This window comes from Convolutriloba macropyga, chromosome 8 (genome assembly GCF_964194025.1).
Source record: "Convolutriloba macropyga chromosome 8, txConMacr16.3, whole genome shotgun sequence".
NCBI lineage: Eukaryota > Metazoa > Xenacoelomorpha > Acoela > Convolutidae > Convolutriloba > Convolutriloba macropyga.
The window spans coordinates 23930558-23957968 of NC_134475.1; the positions used below are offsets into that span (position 1 = coordinate 23930558).

Consider the following 27411-nt stretch of genomic DNA (forward strand, 5'->3'; position numbering starts at 1 on the left):
AAGACTTAAAATGCCTTTTTTTCTCAGTAATCCAATATGGATCAACCGCAATAAAGCTCATTTACTGAGGTCTTGGGTCCAGAATCAAAAACCGAAATAACAAAGTCACCAGCATTCTTAAGATGGAAATCATTCCCCCGTTTACAAAGCATCACTTCAGAAAAGCTAAAACCTTTCAGAAGGCTTCGAAAGAGGTGATAAGCAGTATCCTTTCTGAGTTTCAGCCAAAACATAGATAAAAATAACCTCGACAAAAACATTTACAACTATCAAAGAAAACTCACTACATACGATTCTGATCGTAGCGCGAATCGAAACGGCGGATGATATAGACAACCTGAAGATAAACGGACTAAACATATTGAAAAGAATTATGTTCCCTACGGCCGAAGAATATTGGCGCTGTCACCACGATGCCTTCCCAAAGAGAGTATTGCTCAGAAAGATGAAACGGTCATCGAAAAACTTGATCTGCCGGAAAATACTGAAACCTATAAAGCCGCTGCATCGCCAATAAGATAATTCTCCTGAAGGTGAATATTACAACGGTAAAGCCTCAATTTTTTAGACGTTAAAAACCAAGAAGACGAAAATGCGCTGCGAGAGTGGTCATTCGAGTCTGCCACTGGCCGAAAACAGTTCCAATGGTTAAGACATAACTTTCAATGCGAACACGCCTTCACTGCACACGTGTTCGCATTGTGAACAATTAATTAAGCCTCACATTGGCCACCAGGAAGTACGTTGCAGATTAAAGCGAACTAAACAGACAACAAAGCGTAGAAATGAACCGACACGCAGACAACATTGAGCGCAATGCGCCAATACCGGAATCGAACCGCCGCAATGAGACGGAGTCGCAAATACGGGAATCGAACCGCCGCAATCAGCTAGAGTCGCCAGTACCGCAATAGAACCGTCACTATGAGAAAAATCTGCTGGAATTGCTAAGGAAGGATTTAAACCCACCCCAGAGAGAATCCCCTCCTAATAACTTGAGAATTGATGAAAATGAAAGCTACAGCACTGTTCTGGGAACAAGTGAAGGTCAGAAGACGACCCACCAAAAGAGGCAACAACAACATATCGCCCATTGAAACTCCTAAAAGATAGAGGTTCTGCTCAAACCGAGTAACCTTGATAAACACTTAAGCAATGAAAACATTCGACTTAGCGAGAACCAGCAGATAGATAATCCATCAATATCATAGTTTAACGTTTCTAAAACGTTCTAATGTAAATAAAAATGGCTACCTTTCATTTAAATGTACTCGTTTGTGCTCAAAATTGAAATTGCTAGAGCTTTTTACTCAGTCTAAGAACAAAATAAAAGAAAAGAATTGTATGATCGCAATTCAAGAAACAAAAATAGAAAGACTAATTTCAAAACATCAAGGAAATTTATCTCGTTTAAAGTGCAGTTCTCGATTGAGCCAGCGGTCAAACAATAAGGTGGCCTCTTTCTAACTGTACCCTATAATTGGACTATTGAGGTCATAGGAAAAAACCGCTTCATTCATCCTAATACATAATAAGTTAAAGAAATTTTTGTAACCATATACCTGAACCCATCATACCAAGTAAAAATATTATTTCATCCTTTAACCAAACTGTTGAAATCTTTATTAACGATTCCTCAATATGGATAGGAGAATATCACAAAAAACACAGAAAAAGACTTAAAACAAATTTTGAAAAGACGAATCAAGAGCCATTGACATCTTCAGCAACGAATGCAATTTAGTGGAAAGCGTCACAACCATTAAAACATCCTTACATCACAAGTGACCATTAAATTCTGTAGTCAGACACATTTACTAAAAACCAAAAACCATGCTACGTACAGAAGCGCTGGAAATCAGGACACACAATTGTCACAGATCAAATAAATTTCTAGATGTGTTTAGTATAATTGAAAAACTTTCAAAATTTTAATGAAAAAGGACTGACGAACAGTTATGACAACTTCAAAAAAGAGATTGTCTAAGGTATCTTGACATAAAAGATCAAAAATGAGAAGGGAATTGTTAAAAAAACATTGACCGAACAGCTCAAACGCTCTCAAAAATCTTTTAAACAAATTTAACAGAAATAAGAAAACTTCCGCAATTATAAACGATAACGGGGAAGTAACAGAGGATATTGACGAGAGAAAGAAGCTCGAAAGCCTCATGAAATAGAGATGCAAAACAGAATAATCAAACACTTCTAAAACGCGTAAGAAGCTAATTGAAAAAGCAATTCGAGTCAGATGATTAAGGAACAAGAGGTTAGAGATGCTATTCAAAATTTTAATAGCCATAGTGCGCCGGGATCCGATGGATTTACATCTAACTTATATAAAAGAAGCATTGATGCATTGCTCCATAACGCAATAAGTTTTTTAACTCAAAAGCCGCAAATGCAAAAATGCCTGGTTCGTAATAAAGATGCCGCTTAAACTAAATTCAGTGTGTAATGTTGAGTATTTCAGGCCCATAAGCTTGCTCAATACTGATCTTAAAAATTTATCACATGTTCTAGCGTCTAGTCTCAAAAAGCCATTGAACACTAAAATTTGAAAATTTGCTTACCTCTCATACCGCAGCGTCAATATGGTTATCTTGCTAGCTCGATTGGCTAAGGACAAAAATATGCAGATCAAACTGCATGATCTCTATCGATTTCAGTAAAGCATTCGATAAACTTAGAAAATATTTTCTGAAGTTATTGAATGAGATTTACTGCCCTTTCATACTGACGAAATCAATTGAAAGCTTTAGCAGAGAAAACAAGCATGTGTTGAAGTCAAAGTCAATGACCAAATCTCGAGTTTCATTCAAATTGAAAACGGAATTAAGCAAGGTTGTCCACTTTCTGCTCTCCTCGTCATTCTAGGTATAGAACCGCTTCTTCAAACTATAATTAGAAACACTAAGATAAGAACAAATCAAAAGTTAAAACTCATTGCGTACGCTGATGACAGTGTTTACCAAAACTGCGTGTATAAAATTTAGATGAAATTGAATCTTTCAATTAGGCATCTGGACTTCGTCTCAAACTACAAGAAACAAAGGTGCTTATGACAGGGGTACACAGTTTTCCAAAACGAAAGGACGAATTAAAATTATTAGGAATAGTGATTATATTAAATGAAAACAAAGATCAAGCAGAAATAGGAAAAATTACGAGCAAGAAGTATTAATATTTCAACTTTTGTGCGATGCAAGCTGGTTTACCAATTTCGATATGTATAACTTAAAAAGAAATCCATAGAAAAAATAGAAATGATGTTGATCATTTTGTCGTGGAATAGACAGACATTCCTCGAGCAAAAATCTCCGAAGAAAGGCTACTTGGCTTTCATAATTTGAAAACGCAAATGTAGGCGTGTAAACTGATAAACCTTGCGAAAACAGCTAAAAGTATTAACAATAAAAAGAAAAAGGTACACTTGTTAACGACTAGGAATGGATACGGAAAACCATATGGAAAAAAATCAGATAAAAACATTCGGAAAAAGTCAAAACAGACGAGTCAAACTGCCGCGCTTAAAATTTTGTTTAAACAAATTTTGTCTCAATTAGAGGAATAAAATATTGCAACGCAAAAGCACTCCCTTTTTCGGTATTCTTCATTTTTCGACTTGACCAAAATCACCACTCCGATTGATTTCAAACATCATGAAAATAAGAACAGATCTTAAAAGACAGCGCCCCGATTACTTGAATTGTAAGCGGCTTAGGGAGGCTAGCTTTAGCTTAATTGAGGGGGCGAGGCGGGTAAACATGTGTGAGTTGCGGTGAGCGGGAGGAGGGCGAGTGTGCCTAGTGACAGATGTAATGCGGTAGAGGAGGGTGGAACAGGAGAGTGGGGGTGGGTGGTGAAGTGGTGGCAATAAGCTTAAGTGGGAGGGGCTCAAACTCTATTCACACCTTTCACACCACATATTTATTTATATCTCAACAGTTTCGGTGAATCTCAAACTTAGAGTCTAGTAGGTCAAAAGGCTCTAAGCAACTTAATGCCGTCTGGGCGTTACCTGTTGATAAAAAGACCAGCAGAACTGATATAATTGCTACAAACTTTGTTTCAGATCAATTAATAACATCGCTATCGAGAATTCAATTCGAATTCAATGAGATAGTTAGGCTAAATTCAGCTGCAAAATTGAAGGATAACATCCGGATTTCCAATATCAATAAGGTAAAAATCTATTGAAAACTGATAATGTGATGGAATCTGTAAGAGACATGGTCTGTATCCCGTTAATTTTGGCTTTGCTCTTTTAATCACCTATATGACTACCGATTGTAAGCTTAACTCGGTTAAAACACCAAGCGAGAACTCAAAGTTGAACGCAAAAAGCATATTGGGGAGAAATTTGATTGAAAAAGAAACTCAAAATTTACGCATGGCTAAAGACAACTATATTAACATTTAACTCGCAAAAAATAAAAATTTAAATCAGAGCCATTATCACTTCTCAACTGAAACATTAAGTAAAATATGAGCTCTGAATATAAATTGGCAGTGGTGAAGTATACAAGAACTGCTTCCGAACAACGAAACTTAAAAGTTCATATCGTATCATATTATTTCATATCATATCAAGCAATCTTAAGAAAAATAAGAAAAAGCGAAAACATTAGCCTTGAAAATATCTCAGTAGTTAACACTGAGTTTAAAATAATGCTAAAATAAATTGGCAATGAAGGTGCCCTTTTGAAAAAAGGAGGGCAAAATTAATGTTGATCAGCATAGAGCGCTTCATCTGTCTCATCGGGACAAATATAAACAGCGAAACGAAACGAGTTCTCAGCGCTATCTAGAAATAAATCAACCATGACCTTCATCCATCATAACGGGATCCTGTGATTTTTGAAATAATAAAAATAAACAATAGTCCTTAAACCCACGTATCTCAGATTCTGCTTTGTATAATTGTTCCGACCCCACTTGTGGGGGGAGGAACTATATATTCAAATGGGTTTTTTTTGTTCAGACAATTTTGGCCGATCGATATATTCATCGTAGAGAAATGTGAGTGGTATCATTAAAAAGCTCGCCCAGCGTAGAATTCGAAATTAAAAAGATTTTTTTATTTTTGTATTATTTGAGGAGTTATCGAGGATTGAATTTTTGTGTGAACACCGCATATTTGGCATGATTTTGTTCACTTTTAGTGTAATTTTTCTCCAAATTATCAATTTTTTATTAAAATATAAATGCAAAATAACATTTCAAGCCAAAAAATGATTCAATTTTGTGTTCCAAATAGACAAAAAGCAATAAAAAAGACTAGTTCTGGTCTCATAGGGAAGTTTACTATCAAAAAAATCGAATTCTATTTGAGAGTTGTTTTTTTAGTAAACTTTATCTTCTTCTGTTTCTATTTAAGTCACCTAGAGACAAATCACTTTTCATATCGAGGTTCCGTTAATGACAAATCTCATTTACAGTCAAATGAAGCCCAGAGAACAAAAGATTCGTTTCAAGGAATAGCTCATGTTTTTGACTCCGAGTTTTTGTAATTTTTAATGAAATTTTGATATTCTATCTGACGTTTTACTGTTTTTTGGAGTCCAATGGCACACTCCTGTTGACTAAAAGTGTAATAGGTATCGCAAAGAGCCTTAAGTGATCCTATCTAGTGCCTTGAGTTGACAGCTAATGGGTGTGAATTTGAAAAAAAAAAATTTTTTTAACAATGGCCGATCTTAAACTTATTTTTGTGAGCTGAAAGTCATATTTAGTAATGACAGGGCCCCTTCCTTTCTTCTTCAACCAAAACTATTCAGTTTAGCGGTTTCATCTTCTAATTAATGGTTTTATGACTTCGATGCCACAAGATTTCAAAAATTTTTTTTAAAATTTTTTGGATATTTTCGTATTTTTGGTTCCCGTTGAAACCTTATCACATTATCCTTATATTGATAGCTCCAACTGGTTCCGAGAAGACGTTCAATGGGTTGAAGATAAAGTTTTCAGAAAAAAAGTTATGGTTTAAATGGCTTCGACAATTTCTTCTCGCACTTATCTACCGAATTTTTGGGTTTTGCGTTTATTTGTTGTTTTCATAGTCAATCTTTTATTGTAATGAGTTAATGATGACCTATCAATGAAAGACATCCTTTTCGTCTCATTGAGGCAAAATTTAGCTAATTTTTTGGCTTCCGTTGAAAGCTATTGAATTTAATGGCGTTGATACTAAGGGTTTTCTCAAAAATTTCCTGGTTTTAATGTATTTGTCAATAATTGTTGATTCTTTCAAAGTCATGTTGTATAAAAGAAACTCCTTGTTTTTAAGAAATTAGTTGAAAAAAGAAGTTTTTACTGAGAAGTTCATTTTTTAATGTCTTCGACACTTTTCTCGCTCAACTTTTTTTTTGATTTGCATTTTTTGCCTGTTATTTTCTTTAGGTAGCCCTAAATTGCTGAACGGTCGCATAACTTTGTAATGGAGGATTAATTGAGCAATGTTACCCGAAGCAGTCAGTTTGAATTGAATAGTCGTAAAGTTAATGATAGACATTTTCAAAGATTTTTTAAAACTTTTTAGTTTATGTTGTTCGTCAACTTGTAAATTATTCTCATCATTGAGAAGTCCGGTCTAATTCCTTGTGTTTCAAAAATTAACATGTCGACTTATATAATGCCGTAACTGGTGTTTTGTTTGTTGGCCAATACGCATTTTCATAATTTTTTTGTGAGTTGTAATTGTGTTTTTTTTTATAGCACATTCGCGTAATAACAACTCCAAATAATTTCAAATTTGGCCTATATGAACTTCATTAATCATTCAGTCTAGCTTTAGCTGAATTAGTATAAATTAAAAATGAAAGAAAAATACATATTATTCGGATAATAGCTAATGATTCTATTGGCTTCAATAATTTGTATTTTCTCAAATTGTTTGTAATTTTTTGAGTTTTTCTGCATCTTTAGTCTGTTTTTATGGCTTAGACTAACCAAAGACCGGCCGTATTGGTTTTATAATGAATTTTTAGTAAATTTATCAAGAACTTTATTGTTAAAAACCAATGTTTGTTAAGACTTTAAAGATAATTTGGTTTACAAAACGTTGTTTGATTTTTGAATTTCGCCTCATTATTTCTTCTTTTATCGATTTGTTACCTGGTCTCATTAAGGAAAATTTCCATCTGCTGTATATTTTGGTAAAAATTAAAATTGTGTAGTTATGTTTTTATCCGATTAAATTTTGACGTTGTTACTAGGTGCTTCTAAATTTAGGTAATTATTTTTTGCCGTGAAATTCGTTTTTTTGCTTATTTTGCTGTTTGTTTTTTCTCTTAGTCTTTATAATTACAGATCTCGTGAGCGCTGTAATGAGGTCTGGTAATGTAATTCAATTAGTAGTTAGGTTTTGTAACGATTTTTTTAAACTCAAACATCTATTTTTGTTATCTCTTCATTTGGTTGACAATTAAGGCGAAAATGTAGATGAGCTCTGGTCGGAAGATCATGATCGAACGCACATTAGCGAGCCTCCTTGTTTGATTTTTGTACTGTTATCAGAGTCTCTATTAATTTACTCTTGTACGAGTTCTTCAGCCAAATTCTCCTTGTTTCAAAACTGTAAAATAGGGGTTGTCATCAGTAACGGCAGTTAGTGGGTTTCAGGAACTCACTATTATATGTAGTATATGATGGTGGGTGCGCGTCTTTTCTTTTCAAGTTAAGGACAGAAGGGCTTTATGAGAAATCAGAACGGCGTAGATGACTATTTAGATTAGGACATAACTATGTTATTTCTATGACATGCAAGGATTTTAATGTTTAGGCAAACCCTTTCAAAATTACTATAATCGGAAATTAGCTTTCAAATGATAGGCGGGGAAGGTTAATTCCAGCCTGCTTTTGGTCAATAATTTCAATTAGGGGTAAAATGATGTTATTAGGGCTTATGATAGGCCCCTATTAATATTTAAAGTGAAAAACTGAAACCAACTTTGGCGTACTTTTGATTTGACTTTCAGTAGTCACCTGCAGCCCATGGACTAGGAGCCAAATAACTGCTAAACTTCGTTTGAGCGTTTAGAAATTCAATATCAAAAAAGAGCAAAAATCATTCAGATTTCAGAAGACTACTTGAGATGTAATAAGATAGCAATCCGAAAACCAATTACACTGTTGTTGAATGCAATAGTGAAATGACGGCCATGCTATGAACAGAATTGAGCAATCTTGCAGCTATTTTCTCAAATTATAACTTCCGTCTTTGCTCTTTCAGCGACCATTCAAGGAATTAAGAAATATCACCGCAGACCTTTGTCGCCTAACATTAACGAAGCCATCTCAATGATCATAACATTTTACAGCCATCATTGTTTTTAGAAATCTTCAGTAGATTATAAGCATTCTCAAGTTCCTACATTTTGAGCGACTCACAGCTTTCCAGGATATAAATTAACGCATGACAATAGCAATAATTCGGTTCAGTGGAACAAAGAAACAAAAAAATGCTTAGCTATGCGTTGACTCATGCGTGGATTAAGCTTCTCTAGTTTGACATCACGGTTGAATCATATATTCAGGATCACAGCACGCAAACAAAAGGCATTTCAATTCGCCAAAACTCGTATAATCTCACTTCAGTTAAATACCGCAAAATCACACAACACAAAACATAAGACAGAATTCCTAAACATGATTCTCTTTTAGCAAAGAAGATTAAAAAATCCAGACTTGTTTACTTGAGCTGAAAGGGAACGATGAATTGGGAATCCCCTTTCATTCATGGTTCGATTCATCCATAATGGATTAATATTGCATCCAGGAAACGGTTTATTTATTTCCTACAGAACGACAACAAAAACAAACATAAACAACCATATCACGCTGCAAACCAAAATGAAACAAAATTTTTCAAATATTAGCCAAACAAAACAGTTGTCAGTGCTGTAGTAAGTATCTATAGACGTGCAAATAAAAGCACAGATGCACATACGGTTTTTCAATAAAAACAACACGAGATCAATGAAGGGAGTTGTTTTGGCGTCTTAAGTCTAAATATGAACGTCAAATAGACACCAACTCCAAAATTAATAACCAGCAAGTGTCAGAGTCCTTAAATCTAATATAGTTATAACTGCAATATACCAAACATCCAAAAAATGGTTATGTACAAAAGGAAAAGAGACCGATCTCTCCTTTGAAACTTAAAAGGCTTACGAGCAGTTCGAAGATCTGCGTACATTGTAGTCAATTAATAAGCGCTAGAAATACCATTCTTTCTTGTAAACAGAACACGCTGATAAAAGAAGCAAGCAATTTTCCAGCTAGTTATGTCACGTCAACAAGCTTATTAATCAAAGTGGTTAAAATTTGGCACCAATGAATAGAACAAATGACGCAACGCGGCCATTTTTTTTTTGCTAAACGACACAACACAAGCCTCCGAACAGGAACAGCTGCTTTCGGCAACTGACATGGAAACATCATATGGCACCACAAACATCAGCCGCAAACTTGAAAACATAACCGACTGATGCCGGCTGAATTTCATCTTAACCACAAATCTACGGTGATTTCAATTCTCTTACTCTCACAATCGCTTTTATATCAGCAAAACTTTATCACAGAATGAGAGCAACTTAGACCACTCAAAAATGAAGAACTCAAGCAAGGAAAGATCACTCAAGAAGTCAATGAATGGTAGAACAAAAGACAAACACGGTCAGGCAAAAAAAAATGCACAAATGCTTACTATAATTGCTTCAAACTTCGTTGGAGAGCAATTAAACATCTACACGAAAGGATCAAAAGGTTGTCTACCAACATCTCATCTAACTGCAACCTAGTACAAAATTATCAGCAGTTTCAAAGCAAACTTGACCATTGGAACAAGTTACTCCACCTCAACACTACAATTTCAATGTAAATTTTGGAAGTACAAAAAATATATGATTTTTAACGAAAGCAAAGGTTTAATGGGCCTTATTAGTTCTCCTGCATTAAATCAAATAGAGCATTTGAATTGTTACATGTGAATAAGCATTTAGAAAATATTAACAGTATGAAATTAATACTTGCATAGTAATAAAGCACTGGATATAATGTATACATCAACCAAAAAATTGTTCCTCCCGCACTTTCAGTGTAACTGGCTCTGTAAAGGAATTTACTACTTTTATGTTCTTGAAAACTATTGCAAATATCGTTGTTGATGTATTATACCCGGCATGTAGCAATGAAAACAAACAATCCAAAAAGAGCACATATGAGAAAACGTTATAAAACTCAAAATTATTAAGACAGGTTGAGTTTGAAGCAAAACTTAAATAGCCTAATTGGTATAATTTTAAAAAATTATCAAATAGTACAAGCAAGCTTTGTTGGATTTGTAAAACAAGCTTAATTTGGCTATTGAACGAAAGGATAGATTCGTACTACCATTTTCAGCGGCAGACCTAAAGAACAAAGTAAGGCAAAACATTGATAAAAGGCTATAAATAACTAATGTAATATACGCTATAATTAATTAACTTCGGATGAATTGCAATCGGATGAAATGCCAGGCTGATTTACTAAAGAATTCTGAATAATGTTAGTTTCGATCATTTAAGATCAAAGATAAGATTTAGAGAAAAATGAAATCAATTTGGTCTCATTTTATAGTTGACTTTTAGTAGCCAATCAGGAATTCAGTCGAAAAGTTGGATTGCTCAAGTATGGAAAAAGTAAATTAAACATAACCCTCTAACTTCGGGCGAACTGCTCTCAAACGACGGGCGAGCGGTTTGCGTCGTCAGTAGCTAGCTACGGTTTAGGGAGGCTACGATTAGCTAAATTGAAGGGGAGTGGGTGAGTGGTGGTGGTGGTGGTGGTGGGGGGGGGGGGGGGGGGGGGGGCACGCTGGGGAGGAATCGGAGGTGGTGTCTGTCAAACTCTAACAGCCGCCTCTCAAATAATGAATTTATGGGGTATTTCCCATTATAGCCCCCAACAATATAGCCCTTCCACTATGGTATAATTGCCATGATGAGGGCAATACGTTACATGAACACTTCAAGTTGGCGGGTTATAATGGGACAGACCCAATTTATGTCTCCAAAACACTTTCGGTGAACCGGATACTTGGAGTATCGAAAGGCTCTAAGATAACTTAATACTCTTCGGGCTTTACCTGTTTATCCCGTTCTTGAGGACGATAAGTAATTAACCATATACTATAACTATTTAAAACATAACCGACTAAACGTCGGAAGAATTGCTCTCGAACGACTAGTGGGAGCTCTAATCAGTTGCAGCCTGCTCCAGAGGGGGGGGGGTCTAAATGGGACTAAGAAGTTCGACAGTGGGCTTCAAATAACATTAGAGGTTAAGATATACCACTATTAAGATTTAAAGTAAAAAATGACACCAGTTTCGGCGCACTTTTCATTTGACTTTTAGTATTAAATTGCCGCCAATTGAGTTCAGCTGCTTGAAATTGTGATTGAGAGAGAATTTTAGATCACGCGAACCGCAAAAAGTCAAGGGCGTAAAAGTCACTCGAAAAGTCAAAATTGTCAAGCAAAAATTTTGCATAAAAAGACACACATTTACGATAATTGCTATGAACTTCATTCAAAAGCAATCAAACAATAACAAAGCCTGTATGTTGCCGGAAAATAGCCTCGATTAGTACCCATGATCCCGATTGCAACTGAAAAAAATAGCGCATGCACGTGGGGGATTACAAACAGCAGAGTAAAGATTCGGTGCGGTCCCGAAAGAGAAGATAAAGAAAAATGGATAAGACCAACAGTTCTCTGATAATTGCTAATAATTTTCTCATTGTTGGTGAAAAATAACCAGATGCTGCTTACTTTGAAAATATTCCCTCTGATATTGGGTCATCTTTGGCTTTCCAGGAGACGAAACTGGGTTTGACCACACTTGCATCCACGTCACAGCGCAGCTGTGCCGTTTCTCCTATCTCCACTTGCATCTTAGCATCCATTAGAATCACCGGCTCACCTAGAAAAAAACAGGTTCCAAATCATCGATTTAATTCCAAGAAACCATTCTAGAAAAATTTCACTTTTTGTTCACCAAACGTAGAGAAGAAACAGGAACCTCAATTTGCAGTTATAGAACCCAGTACTGATTTGCATTAAAACATTTTGTTCTTAATTTGAAAGAGGGCAACATTTAAAAACATTTCGAAAGAAAACTTTGAAATTAAAACAAGGATTATCGTTAATGTGCGTTCGCACATGATGTTTCGACCCGAGCTCATCTACATTTTTGACTTAATTGTTAACCTAATGATGGGATAATTAAATATAAATGTTTGAGTTTAAAAAACTGTCACACAACCGAACTACTAATTGAATTGCATAAAACCATAACCAACAAAATAATCGAAAACGAAAATTTTTTAGCGAATGTGCAAGAAGAGAAAAAGAAACAAATATTGACCACTCACAAAACTTTTATGAAAACGCATATTCTCCAACAAACAAAACAACAGTAACGACATGATATCAACGGAAAAAAGTTTTTGAATTACAAGGAATTGGATGGAACCTCTCAACGATGAGAATAAGTTACAAGTTGACGAAAAGAACAAAAACTGGAAAGTATAAAAAACAATTAAAACGAACAATATAAAAAACTTTAATACTATTCGCTATAAACTGACTGCAGTTAGTAACATCATTCATTCAATCCTCAATCAGAAGCCTATGAGACCAGTCAGGATTTAACGAAAACATGAAGAATTTAAAAAAAGGCAAAGACATCAAATTAAAAAAATGAGCGAAAAAAGTTTCCAAGGCAATAAAAAAGAAATTTTTGATAAGAATTTCTCTTATCTCATTTAGTCATATAGTATTTTAACAACAATTGGGTTCTCCTTTTTCTAACAATATTACTTCTAAAAGTCAACAAGCGATATCTTATATAATAAAACCACGAAATTTTTGAGAAAACCCGTTAGATCAACGCCATTGAATTCAAGAGCTTTCAACGGAAGTCAAAAAATCCACTAAACTATGCTTTAATGAGAAGGCAAGGCAAATACATTGAAAAACTAAAAATTCATTAGAAAAGTGTGAGAAGAAAGTGTAGGAGCCATTTAAACCATGAGCGTTTATCTGAAAACTTTATCTACCAACAATTGAACGTTTACTATAAGCCAATGGGGACTATCAAAATTGGGATGATGGGATAAGATTTCAAAAGGAACCAAGAATTACAAAAATCCGATTTTTTTGGTATTAATTAAGGCTAGTGTTCAAAAAAATTGCGACATTTTTTAAAAGTCTTAACAGCCACTAAATTTAATAGCTCTCAACGGAAGTCAACAAAAACGCAAAGTTATGCCTCGACCAACAGATAGGGATGTTTGTAAATCATTAGTCATCAATAAGACATCACAAAAGTCTTATGATTATGAAAACAACAACAAAAGCAGGCAAAAACCAAAAATTCAGTAGAAAAGTGCAAGTGTCGAAACCATAATATTTTCGGACTTTTTCCGTTTGTGCCCCCAGCTTAGTGGTCGCATGTTATTTGCACCCCAAAATGCACGTGCATTATTTTTACATAATGATTTACTATTTAATGCCACGTGCTCTGTAACTGGGGGGGGGCGCATAACATACTGGGAACTATCAGCATTAGGATAATGTGATAAAGTTTCCAACGCAACAAAAATTACAAAACAAAGATCAAAAAAATGAAAAAACAATTGTGAAAAATCGTGGCATCGAAGTCATAAAACCAATAGTTAGACAAAACCGCTAACCAGATTCATCTCAGTTGCAGTAGCAAAAAAGAAAGTCCTCTCATTACTGAGACTGACTTACAATTCACGAAAATTAATTTAACATTGGTTTATGCCATAAAAATGAAAAAAAAATTTTAAGTCTTAAAAACCATTAAATTCAGCTTTCAACGGCAGTAAAAAAATACAATAAGTGTTGCCTTGATGGGAAGACAAGGATTTTTGTCATTATTATGTCATCACCACTGAGACATCACAATAAGTCCTATGATTATGAAAAGAACGAGAAATACAGGCAAAAACCAAAAAAATCAGCAGAAATGCAAGAAGAAAATGTCGAAGTCATTTACACCAAAATCTTTTCTCTCAAAACTTTATCTATGATCGATTGGACGTCTTTTCTAAACGAATGGCAGCTATCAATATACGGATAATGAGATGAATTTGAAAAAAAACCAAAATTACAAAATCCGAATTTTTTAAAAAAAAAAAATGAGAACTATCGAAGTCTTAAAATCAATAGTTAGCAGAAAAACCCGCTTATTAGATTAATTTTGGGTGCAGTAAAAAGGAGTAGGTTCCTGACATTACTGATACTAGCTTACTGTTCATGAAAATAATTTTAAAATCGGTTAATGTTCAAAAAATAGGACGCACATTAGGAAGCCGATTGCACTTCAGCGAGTCCATGCGAGTCAGCGAATCTGTGCAATAGGAGTCTAAGAGTTTAGTAGAATCGCAAAACGAAAATCAAATTTCATTAAAAATTTCGAAAACTCAGAGTCGAAGACAAAAAAACATGAGTCATTCCTTGAAAAGAAATTTTTGTTCTTTGGGTATCTGTATTTATTTGACTAAATGAGGTTTGCCATCAAAGTAACCTCGACATGAAAAGTGACTAGCCTCTAAGTGATTAAAAAAACAATGATAAATAGTAAAAGTTTTTTAAAACACAGCTCTCAAATTGAATTCAACTTTTTCATTGATAGTATACTTCCTCGTGTGACCAGAACTAGTCTTCTCATCACTTTATTGGTAACACAAAATTGTTTCATTTTGTGGCGTGAAATGTAATTGTGAAATAATATTTTATAGTAAAGCCTTAATTTGAACAAAAATTACGCTAAAAGTGAACCAAATCATGCAAATATCGCGTGTACACAAAATTTTAAAACTCGATAAATCCTCGAAAAATACGAAATTCAAAAAATCTTTTTAATTTCGACTTCTACACTGGACGAGCTTTTTAATGATACCACTCACATTTCTCTATGATGAATATATCGATCGGCCAAAATTGTATGAACAAAAAAAACATAGCAGGACAAGTCCTGACGTACAATTCAAAGAATTTTCATTGATTAAACAAAAGACCAGACCTAGTAGGGACTATGAGTGAACTGGGAAAACCATTTATAAAAATGAGATCAAAAAAATAAAAGGAAATCAAATTTAAAATGCAGCATGTGAACAAAAAACCACTAGCGGAAAAGTGAAATTGGTTTAATCAAAAAAAACTAGGCCTAGAATGAACTATGAATGGATTGGCAAAACCATTATGAAAAAAATCCCATCCAAAAAATCGAAAAAAAAGTGAGCATGTGAGCAAAAAACCCAAGCGAGAAAGCGAATTTTTGCTCAAACACCGTTTTCTCACTCTACTTTAAAATTAGTTTAAAAAATTCACGCCGCAAAACTACTCGCTTTTTGGCTCCATTTCCTGTTTCGGCGTGACCAAAATCACTATTCCAATTTAACTTCAAAAATCATAAATGTGTGAACAGATCTTAAAATAAAGACAGCGCCCCAATACAATTCAAATTCTTTGAATTGTAAAAAACCCATTTGAGTATATAGTTTCTCTCTCCCTCCTCCATCGGAACAAGAAGGGTTGGGGATGTGGGAAGGTTCAAAATTAGAAACAGCAAGGCTGATTTGAACGAATATATACTAACCGAAAATTAGATTATCGACTGAAAATTGATCAATATAGCCGGCGGATTGCCATAATAGATGCAAAAAAGACTTACAAGCTGCGCAATATACATAGCAACAGATACTAAACTGAGTAGAAGGAGTTGCTGATGCATCAAAAATACCATTAAAAAAATAAAACGCTTACAATCTTCAGCGAGAATCTTATTTTGGTCGCCACGATTCAATTGGAACTTTCATTGCAAATAACTTTTTTATTAACCTTGGGTTTAGCTTAACCACGAGTGACCTTATCATTAGAGTTAAAGGTAAATTAGAGAATGAGGTAAATCATTTATGAACAAAATATTACGCAATTCAGCTCAAAACTAACTTCTAATGAGCTTAAGATATGACGTCACGCACATAAAGCAGCAAACGAGCAGTTTAAAAACGGTATGAACGAGAAACAAAACTACTCGTTTGACATGTCGGGCGCAAAAATTTGTAAAACAAAAAAGAGCTTCCGACGCAGCAACAAATTGAAAAACAGCATGACAAATTTTGAATTAGGTTAAAATACTTCAATTGAAAAGGCCATAAACTAGATCTCGACATGGCGAGCAATAGATCAGAAAAAAATTAACCCGATCAAAAAACTGGAAGAACAGTGAACTCAAATTGCCCGATGTGAAAAAGCCACTATCGAAAAAGCGAATTTTATTTTTCTAAACACAGTTTTCACACTACTTTAATGATGGAGATAAAAAATCAAGCAACAAAATTACTCTCAAAATTTTGGCTCTACTTCCTTGTGTTTGGCTGGGCCAATATCACGACCCCAGTTTGACTTCAAAAATCGAAGTATGTTAACAGATTTTAAAGAGACAGTACCCCAATAGAGTTCAAATTCTTTTAATAGTAATACACCAGAAAGTACCGAGAAATCGCTACGTTCATCTCACATCCGAAAGAAAATGCGAAGCAAGAGTTCTATAAATAGCATTATCTTGCAGTTCAAAAATGTGCTCATCCAAACTTTTCTATTTATGATTCTGTATTTACAGGAACCTCTACGACTGCATCGACAACTGTTGGCGCACGCACCAAATCTGCACTTTATCATACATGGCCTAATTTGTACGTTCATTACTTGAATTTTTCAACCTGCAAGTTTATCAAAGCAAATTAAATTGCAGTTTGTGGCCTTTGTTCTAGACGGATTCGTTGAAAGTCTTTCACTGTTCTTTACTTTCAAATTAATCAAATTGAATAGTCAAGCTCTTGTTTAGCTCAAAGATTTACTCAAAAACTATTTTTGTTATTACAAAACAGTTCTTTGTTTTGCCAACATATACATAAAGTTGTTTCATCTAACTTGTTCTTCAAATAATTCTAGGACAATGAAATTTTGGTTAATAGAAGAAAACATTGTTAACTCCTTTGAGTATCAACTATAAAAAACAGAACATAGTTTAAAGGCAATGCAGTGTTAAGAAGTATAAATGAAACAAACGTCACATATTGGGAAAGTTTAAAATTGTATTAAATTTACAATGTGTTAAAAGATCGACAAATTTAGAGAGATGAATTATAATTGAGAAAAATTTTTTAAAATGCTATTTCTACAATTAACATTTTCGAGAAAAGCGAAAAGTTAAAAAAATGCTAATCCTCCAATTAAAATTTCTTAGAAGAATAAATGACGCCCTAAAACTAAGTCAAATTAAGATTGAAATTGACAGATTTGAGATTAGAATTCAATTCAGAAACCGTTGTCTTTTAGAAACTCATTCCAGAAATGATGTTTCATTGTAGTTTTGAGAGGCCGCTTTTTAGGGATATTCCGCCTCAAGGCGAGAGGTAAATCGTTATACCAGTCAATTGCTTCTTTTGAAAAATAGTTTTGCATTGCATTTGTTTTTTGGTTTGCTCCAAATGACAGCTTGTTTGTTCGGTCATTCATATTAGCATGAGTTCATCGAAAGTTGGTAGATCTCCTTTTAGAAGCTTTATAAAATATATAAAAACCCTATACTTTATGAGGTATTCTACTGATAAGATTTTGTGTTTGATCTTGAGATCAGTGATCCTGTCAAATTTGGTTCTATTGAAACATGATTTTATCCCCCAGTTCAGTTGTTTATTTAGAGTAACTCGAAGTGATTTTTTAGGACCTGAGAACAGAACAATTGGGTAATGCAGATGACTTAAAACAAGAGCGTTCAGTAAGGCAGATCTAGTTTTTTCTGGAAATATATTTTTGATGGAGTAAATGACCTTTATGCCAACCACCATTTTTCTTAGTACATTTTTTATTTCTTCATCGAAAGAAAGATTACAGTTAATCTGAACTCTAAAATACTTCAATTGAAAAGGCCATAAACTAGATCTCGACATGGCGAGCAATAGATCAGAAAAAATTTAACCCGATCAAAAAACTGGAAGAACAGTGAACTCAAATTGCCCGATGTGAAAAAGCCACTATCGAAAAAGCGAATTTTATTTTTCTAAACACAGTTTTCACACTACTTTAATGATGGAGATAAAAAATCAAGCAACAAAATTACTCTCAAAATTTTGGCTCTACTTCCTTGTGTTTGGCTGGGCCAATATCACGACCCCAGTTTGACTTCAAAAATCGAAGTATGTTAACAGATTTTAAAGAGACAGTACCCCAATAGAGTTCAAATTCTTTTAATAGCAATACACCAGAAAGTACCGAGAAATCGCTACGTTCAGCTCACATCCGAAAGAAAATGCGAAGCAAGAGTTCTATAAATAGCATTATCTTGCAGTTCAAAAATGTGCTCATCCAAACTTTTCTATTTATGATTCTGTATTTACAGGAACCTCTACGACTGCATCGACAACTGTTGGCGCACGCACCAAATCTGCACTTTATCATACATGGCCTAATTTGTACGTTCATTACTTGAATTTTTCAACCTGCAAGTTTATCAAAGCAAATTAAATTGCAGTTTGTGGCCTTTGTTCTAGACGGATTCGTTGAAAGTCTTTCACTGTTCTTTACTTTCAAATTAATCAAATTGAATAGTCAAGCTCTTGTTTAGCTCAAAGATTTACTCAAAAACTATTTTTGTTATTACAAAACATTTCTTTGTTTTGCCAACATATACATAAAGTTGTTTCATCTAACTTGTTCTTCAAATAATTCTAGGACAATGAAATTTTGGTTAATAGAAGAAAACATTGTTAACTCCTTTGAGTATCAACTATAAAAAACAGAACATAGTTTAAAGGCAATGCAGTGTTAAGAAGTATAAATGAAACAAACGTCACATATTGGGAAAGTTTAAAATTGTATTAAATTTACAATGTGTTAAAAGATCGACAAATTTAGAGAGATGAATTATAATTGAGAAAAATTTTTTAAAATGCTATTTCTACAATTAACATTTTCGAGAAAAGCGAAAAGTTAAAAAAATGCTAATCCTCCAATTAAAATTTCTTAGAAGAATAAATGACGCCCTAAAACTAAGTCAAATTAAGATTGAAATTGACAGATTTGAGATTAGAATTCAATTCAGAAACCGTTGTCTTTTAGAAACTCATTCCAGAAATGATGTTTCATTGTAGTTTTGAGAGGCCGCTTTTTAGGGATATTCCGCCTCAAGGCGAGAGGTAAATCGTTATACCAGTCAATTGCTTCTTTTGAAAAATAGTTTTGCATTGCATTTGTTTTTTGGTTTGCTCCAAATGACAGCTTGTTTGTTCGGTCATTCATATTAGCATGAGTTCATCGAAAGTTGGTAGATCTCCTTTTAGAAGCTTTATAAAATATATAAAAACCCGATACTTTATGAGGTATTCTACTGATAAGATTTTGTGTTTGATCTTGAGATCAGTGATCCTGTCAAATTTGGTTCTATTGAAACATGATTTTATCCCCCAGTTCAGTTGTTTATTTAGAGTAACTCGAAGTGATTTTTTAGGACCTGAGAACAGAACAATTGGGTAATGCAGATGACTTAAAACAAGAGCGTTCAGTAAGGCAGATCTAGTTTTTTCTGGAAATATATTTTTGATGGAGTAAATGACCTTTATGCCAACCACCATTTTTCTTAGTACATTTTTTATTTCTTCATCGAAAGAAAGATTACAGTTAATCTGAACTCTCAAGTTTTTCACAACTTTTTTCTCGAGAACTGTACATCCGTTAACAACTATTCCTTCGATTTTGTTCCTTTTAGGGGCTCCAAAAATAATGAATTCCGTTTTGCTTTCATTTACATTTAACTCATTTTTCTTGAAAAAGAGAATGAGTTTAGCAATAATTTTTTCAAGATGTAATTTTGATTCAAAAATTGTTTCTCCACTGCAAAAGATAAAAGTATCATCAGCGTACTGGATTATATTAGAATTCACATCAGTATCATCTTTCATATCATTTACATATATGTTTACATATATCATTTATATATAATAAAACACTCACAGCACAGAAAGTTCCCAAAAGCTCGAGAATTTTGGATCACACTGCGTTCTTTTGTTGATGTACATGGTCCATCAACAAAATCTGCACAACATAATTACATAGTGCAAGTACAAAAAGAAGAACGGTATATAACTACTATTGTAACTGACTGCTATAAATTGCTATGAAGCGAGAAAAATTATTGTATTGAAATTAACAACCTTAAGCCTAGAAGTTTCCAGGAAACAGAATAGCCGACAGATTGCAGGTAAATAGCCCACCGCTGACCACATTGACCGCCCTTGAAACCAAAGAAAAATGGAGAAAAATTACGGCAGCCGAATTTTTTTCTAGGTGCCAAAAAGTATTCTAATTTGGCCCGAAGTTTCATTATATTCGATAATTATCGCGAAATTAGCCTCAAAATTGGAGGACAATACGCTTAATACTAGCACGAATTAGCAGCTGAACTTTATTAATTTAATGCACTAAGTTTAACATTTAGTTTTAGTTCCCGGGCTTCACTGGTTTATCTCGTTTCTTGTGATTACAAAGACATTAAATGCAAATCCATTCTAAGGCAGTCAGAGAAGCAAGGCTAACGAAGTAAACATTTGAGCAAAACCAATCAATTAAGAATCAATGACGAAAAATTTTGTAGAGAAAAGCTCGATTGAAGGACTTTTTAACTTATTGTCTTCAACATATTCAGAAAACAATACATTCCGAAAGGAAAAATTAAAAACATTTATTTGGGACAAAGAATACCAAATTTAGCTAGGTACTCGAAAAGAGAAACAACCGCTTGATTTCCAGCAAATCGCCGCTGTTGACTCCACTGACCAACGTTGTGTTTGAAACAGCAAGGGAAAACAGTTAAGTGAAAACAGAAACGAAAAACTGACAAGCTAATTTGAATTCAGCCTAAAAACTGGAGCACAATAAGCTAAATAATAGTAGCAGCTAGCAGTATACGCTAAAGAACTTTGACAACTTAACTCACCTATTCTTCAAACATTAAATCCTAAGAGAACGGGCTTTATTGGCTTATCCCGTTTTTTTAAATATTCTTTTTTTGGACCTAAACGTATTAGCGCAAATTTGATTAATTAATTCTCAAATCCAATCGGCTGCAAGAACGAATGAGGTAAGTCAGAGGTGAAGGTAGTGACTTATGTACAAGGAAGAACACGGAGAACAAATTTATAAAAAAAATAGTCGAAAGATTCAGGAACCGAAGTATTCATTTAGGCCAAGGCCAACAACTCAACAGCAAAATTAATCTCCTTAATTATATTAGTCATCTTGAAACAGTAACAGTTTAATTAACATGACCAAAGCCAGATCTGATTTAAAAAACTGTAACATACCCGGCAGATTGCCGGAAAATAGCCGCCGTTGATTCCAATAAGCATGATTGGGATTGAAATAACAGAAGATATTGAAAAAAAAAAGATTTTTGTACAAAAACATTTTTTAAGTCCGATTTATTTTGATGGAATTTCGTAGTTGAACATACTTCTGTTTCGTAGAGAGAGGCTACAGGGGCTACTATCAATAACAATAAGCATTAGAGAGAGGTAATTAATACTTACAGGAACGACGTTCAAATAGCGGGCATCTAAAATTGGGCTTTATGGGTTTATCCCGTTTCTATTTCTGACTTCAATTTTTTATACTGACTCTGTTCATTTTGAATTGCTTTGCTGAGCAACTGATGTTCAAAATCACTTTTAGCAGAATGAGAGAAGAGAGAAACTAGCCTAGAGAAGTCAAAAAGATTTCACGCAAAATGTTGAAAAGGCGGCAAAATGAGGTAAAGCGAAACATTTTTTTATTCGACGAAGTAAAAAAAAATAGGAGCGCTATAATAGCCGGCTGAGAAGATGAGGGCGGCTATTAAAAAATATATGAAAAGTTCTTCACCAGTTGCAACCGCAAAGTAACTATTGGCAAAAGAACATTTAAAATAACTTTCATTCAAGGACAGACTACAAACAAGGCGGCTCGGTAATGTGCGATGGCACATAAAGTTCCGACCCCGCCCATCAACAATTTTGGCATAATTGTCTACCAAATGAGGAACAGATAGAAAAACCCAAAAATTATTTTTTGCGAATCCCAAAAAAGCCCAAGTCTTTTTCAAAAAATTCTGTACGAACGATAAGATAGCCTCCAAAGCAAACAACTCAGTGGAGTAAAACTTGATGCATTAGATTGCTGTAATATGTCAATATTAAGAAAGCGAGTCAAGACGAACAGCAAAATCAAACAACAACAACAACAAACAATTACATCAAAAAATTTATGTCCCTCTTAAAAACTAAATTTAATAACAAAGTCAACATACCGTCAGATAAACCTAAAACTAAACAAAAATAACTTATAAATCACCAGAAAACATATGCGACCAGTCCATAAAAAGGTTTGGTAACAATTATACAAAAAAGAACAAACACAGTAAAGTAAAAAAAAATTAACTTATTTTTTTGAAACAGTTAACTTCAAAGTAATAAATACCATTAGGAATCAATTAATATTACCACAAAACTACGATTACCACTGCTTCTATAGAAGGGCATTAGGACCTGTCCTTATTCATTTTTTAAAGCGGCTAAAAAGAACAACAAAGAACAAACAAAATTTCAATTGAAACTTGCCAGAAAACGCTGTCAAAACCGTCAAGCCAAATTTTGGCACTCAAAATATATTTGATTGCGCCTTCTTCAAACAGCTATAAGTAGTACGTGGCCATTCATTAGTAAGACTAGGTAACAAGTAGACAAAAAAGCGAAGTGCTAAAGTATGTAATACTTTTAATTTTTTTTTCGAAACAAAATTACATTCAATGTCATGAAAGGCATTAATTACAAAAAGAGCTATTTAAATAGGGTCGTTTATTCATGAAAAGGAAGCCCTCGAGACCTGTAATTATCCAGAATATTTCTTCTACAAAAAGAACGTCAAATATGACAAAAATCAAATTAAATTACTTTTTTTTGTGAAAAACCGGTGTCGAAGCCAGTAAGGTCATAACAAATTCTTTAAAAAAAGATTTTGGGACACCAATCCCTTTTATTGCCTTCACAACCATAATGTCATATTTGACCTGTAATTAACTAACGAGATTAGGTAACAAAAAGAAACAAAATTGCGAAGTTTTTTTTTAATTTTGGAAAACGATTGTTTTCAAAGTCATGAAAGCCATCAGCTATCTACTAATATCAGAATATCGGTTCTTCTATTCTTCCATGAAAAGCCAATGAAAGCTATCACTATACAGGAAATTTCCTACGAACGAAACGACAAAGTATAAATGACAGTTAGAGACAAAATTAAAAAATTCAATTGATTTCTTCAAGAAAGAGGCCGTTAAAACGATGATGTATATCTTTCAGGATTTTAATATGTTCAATTCTGCCTTATTCTGAATGCTAATAAGGTGATATTAGAACTGTCAATAATGTGATAATGTGACAAAATTAGAAAACGTGAAAAACTGGCAAATATCAAAACGAAGAAAAATCTGAAGTCTTGTAGTATCAAAGCCAGAAAACAATAACTTCAGACTTAAAACTGCAACCGAGAATAAATGTTAAATCAGTAGAAAGAAGAAGCAGTCTTTCTTTGCTGACACTAAGCTGGAAGTTGAACAAATTAAGAAAAAAGTAGAGGAAAAGTTAATTAAGCCATTATTTATTGAAAAGTCAATTATTTTTAAAAAAGAAACGACCATAAACTTTCAATTAAAAAACTAAATGCATTAGCTTGGAGCTGCTTAGCAAAAGAACTGGTTGGACCTATCACTCCTGAGTTTTGATTTGATATGTTCTGTTCTTTATTATTAAAAAAAATCTTTTTTTTTAAAAAAAAAAAGACCGACTGATTACAACCCGATTTTTTTAAGATTGTAACAGTCCAAGAATGTCCCAAAACTAACCCTGCTAATACTTATTGTCCATTAGGAACAATTGATTTTTCGAATGTTGTAGATATAGATAATAGAGTAAAGTTAGCAAAAAACGGCAAAGTTTTAACTACAGTGCACTCTCAGCGGACTCTGAAGTAGAAATAGCCCCACTCTGAGTCTACAAAGATTGTATGAGTGTTGTTTGGGGTGTACTGTCGGCGAATTTAATCAAAGTGGACTAAAGTAGCTTATTTCGTGCTGTTTTTGATGAAAAAGGCTAAATTTTGAAATGTTTATCCAGATTTTTTGACCAAAAAAATTAAATCAAAACAATCAACAATGCTTGTTTGTCTTCAAAAATAAAATCAACGACACTATTCTTAAAAATTATAACAAATTTTAGCAAAATTGACAAAAATTTAGGCAAAAATTCCGGAAAATGTGAATAAAAACAACGTGAGTTCACTCTTCTTTTCTCAGATGTTTAAACCTCGATAACTCCCTGTAGAAAACGAAAATTAAAAAATCTTTTTAATTCCATATTCTACGCTGGACGAGCTTTCTAATGATACCAGTCTCAACTCTCAACGATAAATATATCGATCGGCCAAAATTGACTGAACAAAAAAAACCATTTGAGTATATAGTTCCTTCCCCCTCAAGAGGGTCGGAACAATGAATAGAAAACAACAGAAACGGCATATAAAGAGTTAACACGAGGAAATGGGAGACATCAAGTTTTTATCACAAAATTCCTAAACAGCTAACGCTGTACTTCACAACAACTATTCTCAGAGTACCCTTCGAATTTTTTGCTCAATCTGTAACCCACCTAACTGCTTTCAGAGACATACTAGCGCAATTAAAAAATGCAACTAAGAAAATCCTGAAAAAGTTACAAACACGTATATTTTAAAAACTTCCAATTTATATTCCATAAAATCTTTCCTTTATAGACTTGAAGTGCCACTTCTTGGTAACGGGGACCTGTAGAATAGCTCTAGATTAAATAGTGAACTACAAAAATGGTTATAAAAAGCTTAAAGTAAAAAATACATCAAAAATAGATCAAATGAGTCGATATTTGATTAACATAGCTGGCAGATTGCCAGAAAATAGCCGCAATAGCTTGGTAGATCTGCAGTCTAAAAGATTAAAAAAGACAGACTAAAAAAATTAGTCTTTTCATTAAGAAAGGGGATTTGAAAAGGTATCTGTAAAACTTATTACTGCTCCCATTAGCTGCTCTGAAATAACCTTCAATTAGAGTAATATACACTCACTTGACCTTATCTCTTTGAACTAAAGTAAAGAAAAAGTCAATTTCAGAGTGATGAAGTCATTTTTGAGAGTGAGGTAAATCACGTGTGACCAAAAATTTAATCACGCGAATGAACAAAACTTGCTCTACTTAGAGTGAAAAATGACGTCACGCACGCAATTCAGTTGAAATTGCATGAACGAATGAACAAAAAGCAGATTTGAAGAGATTGTGACTTCATATGGTCGTAACAAAAATCGTGACAGAAATAAAAAAAAAACCAGGCGAAGGCCGATAAAAGCCTCAGCTATCGCTTCGCGGCTATAAAAAAGTTCTGTATTCTCTTAAACAACCAAAACACAGCCGGCAAATTGCCCGAATAGCTGCGAAAACATAGACACGCGTGCCGTACAATAGAGATTGAAACATAAAGATATAAGTGGAAAAAGTTATCGACGTCGCTCAGAATGCCATTTAAAAAAATTTAGCGATAAATTATTAAACCTTCTCAAAATTCATTACCCAGAAGCTTTTTAATTAGGGGTGTTTAATACACATCTGAGTTCCTGTGACCTCACAGCAATTCAAATTAAACTTAAGTTTTAAAGTGAAAAAGTCATTTTACTGAGTGAGGTACGTCAAGTATGAACAATCACGCAAATGACCTAAAAACTTTCGTTAGAGAGAGAAACAACGTCACGCGGGCAAATGCCGTTAGTGAGAGGAGGAAGCAATTCAGAAGATTTGACTTTCAGCTTCGCTGTGTGAACAATAGTAAAAGCGTCAGACGACAAAAACAAAAAAACCAAGAGCACCACAATATAGCTCCGTTCAGAATACAGCTTCGCATCTATAACGAAAAAGTCAGCCAAGCCGGAAGTTTGTCAAAAACCACTAATTGAACCATTTTTCACAAAAATTCCCCAAACTCTAAATGGCGATTAAAAAAATGCTAAAAAAGCCATCCGCCAAAATTGCATCTGAAAGTGTCTAATATTTGCTTCAAACACTGAAAACTGTTTCCAAACGTACTATCAATAGTTTAAAAATTCGAACCAAAAAGTTTTCGGAACCATTTTGACCTAACAAATTACAGCTAAAAAAAGCTGCTTTCATAATACCCATGTGAGCAAAAAAATTTTGCTCACTTTCCAAAACTTTTCTACACCTACTTTTCATCTTCTCTCTAAGTATGATACATGAGCATACAAAACAACTCACATCCCCACTCTGCGTTTGACTTTTCTTTAGCAGATTGACCTAAACACTTATTCTCACGAGCGGCATTTGACTTTCTCTAAAATACATCCTCTAAAACAAAAATCAGCGACAAAAAATAAACCGACTAAAGTCAGACGACTATCTCTCACGCGACAGGCGAGGTAATTTAATTTAGAGGGTGTGTTGTTTGAAGTTTTAAAGGTACCGAAAATCCAGAGGGCAGAGGGGTTCGCACCTGCAACCTCCAGGATTACAGTCTGACATCTCAACCACTAAGCTATTCCGGCTTTGGTACTTGAACGCTAAAAACTGCCTTTATGATAGCAATAAACTCGCTTCGGCATGAAGAATGTTCAAAAACACAAGTTCCAAAAGGGCCAAGCAAAATTTTGCATTAAAAATTTGCACTAACTTCTAAAATAATTGCCTAAATACTTTGTTCGAGAGCAATTAAAATCATACCCGACAAATTGCCGGAAAATAGCCGCCGTTGATTCTTATAACCACCATTGGGATTGAAAGAAAAATTTATTTTTGAAAAAATATTTAGAGCGAACTATTTTGACGTCAGTTTGTAGTTGAAAATACTCCAGTTTCTTAGTGAGAGGATACAGGGGATAGTACCAATACCAATAAGCATTAGACATTGTAATTTAGACTTATAAGAACAAAGTTCACGAATCGGGAACTTAAAATTGAGCTTTATGGGTTTATACCGTTTCGATTTCTGATTTTGTTTCTTTAACACTGTCTGTGTTCATTTTGAATTACTCGGCTGAGCAACGGCTGCTTAAAAGCACTTTGAGCAGAATGAGAGAAAATTGAAACCAGCCTAGAGAAGTCAAAAAGATTTCACGCGAAATATTGAACAAGTTGTGAAAAAGGTAAATCGAAACAAATTTTTATTCGACGTAGTCGAAGCGATATAATAGTCGGCTGAGAAACTGTTG

The 27411-nt window shown here is 34.0% G+C and overlaps 1 protein-coding gene across 5 annotated transcripts in view; it reads right to left on the reverse strand.

Moving 5' to 3' along the window:
- LOC142344606 (uncharacterized) overlaps nucleotides 1-27411 on the reverse strand; it is a 67770-nt gene that overhangs the window by 12232 nt on the left and 28127 nt on the right. For all 5 annotated transcript variants that reach the window (XM_075396405.1, XM_075396403.1, XM_075396404.1 and 2 more), the window contains exon 10: nucleotides 11814-11964. In XM_075396405.1, coding sequence (XP_075252520.1) covers nucleotides 11814-11964 — 151 coding nt within the window. The remainder of the gene's footprint in view (nucleotides 1-11813; nucleotides 11965-27411) is intronic.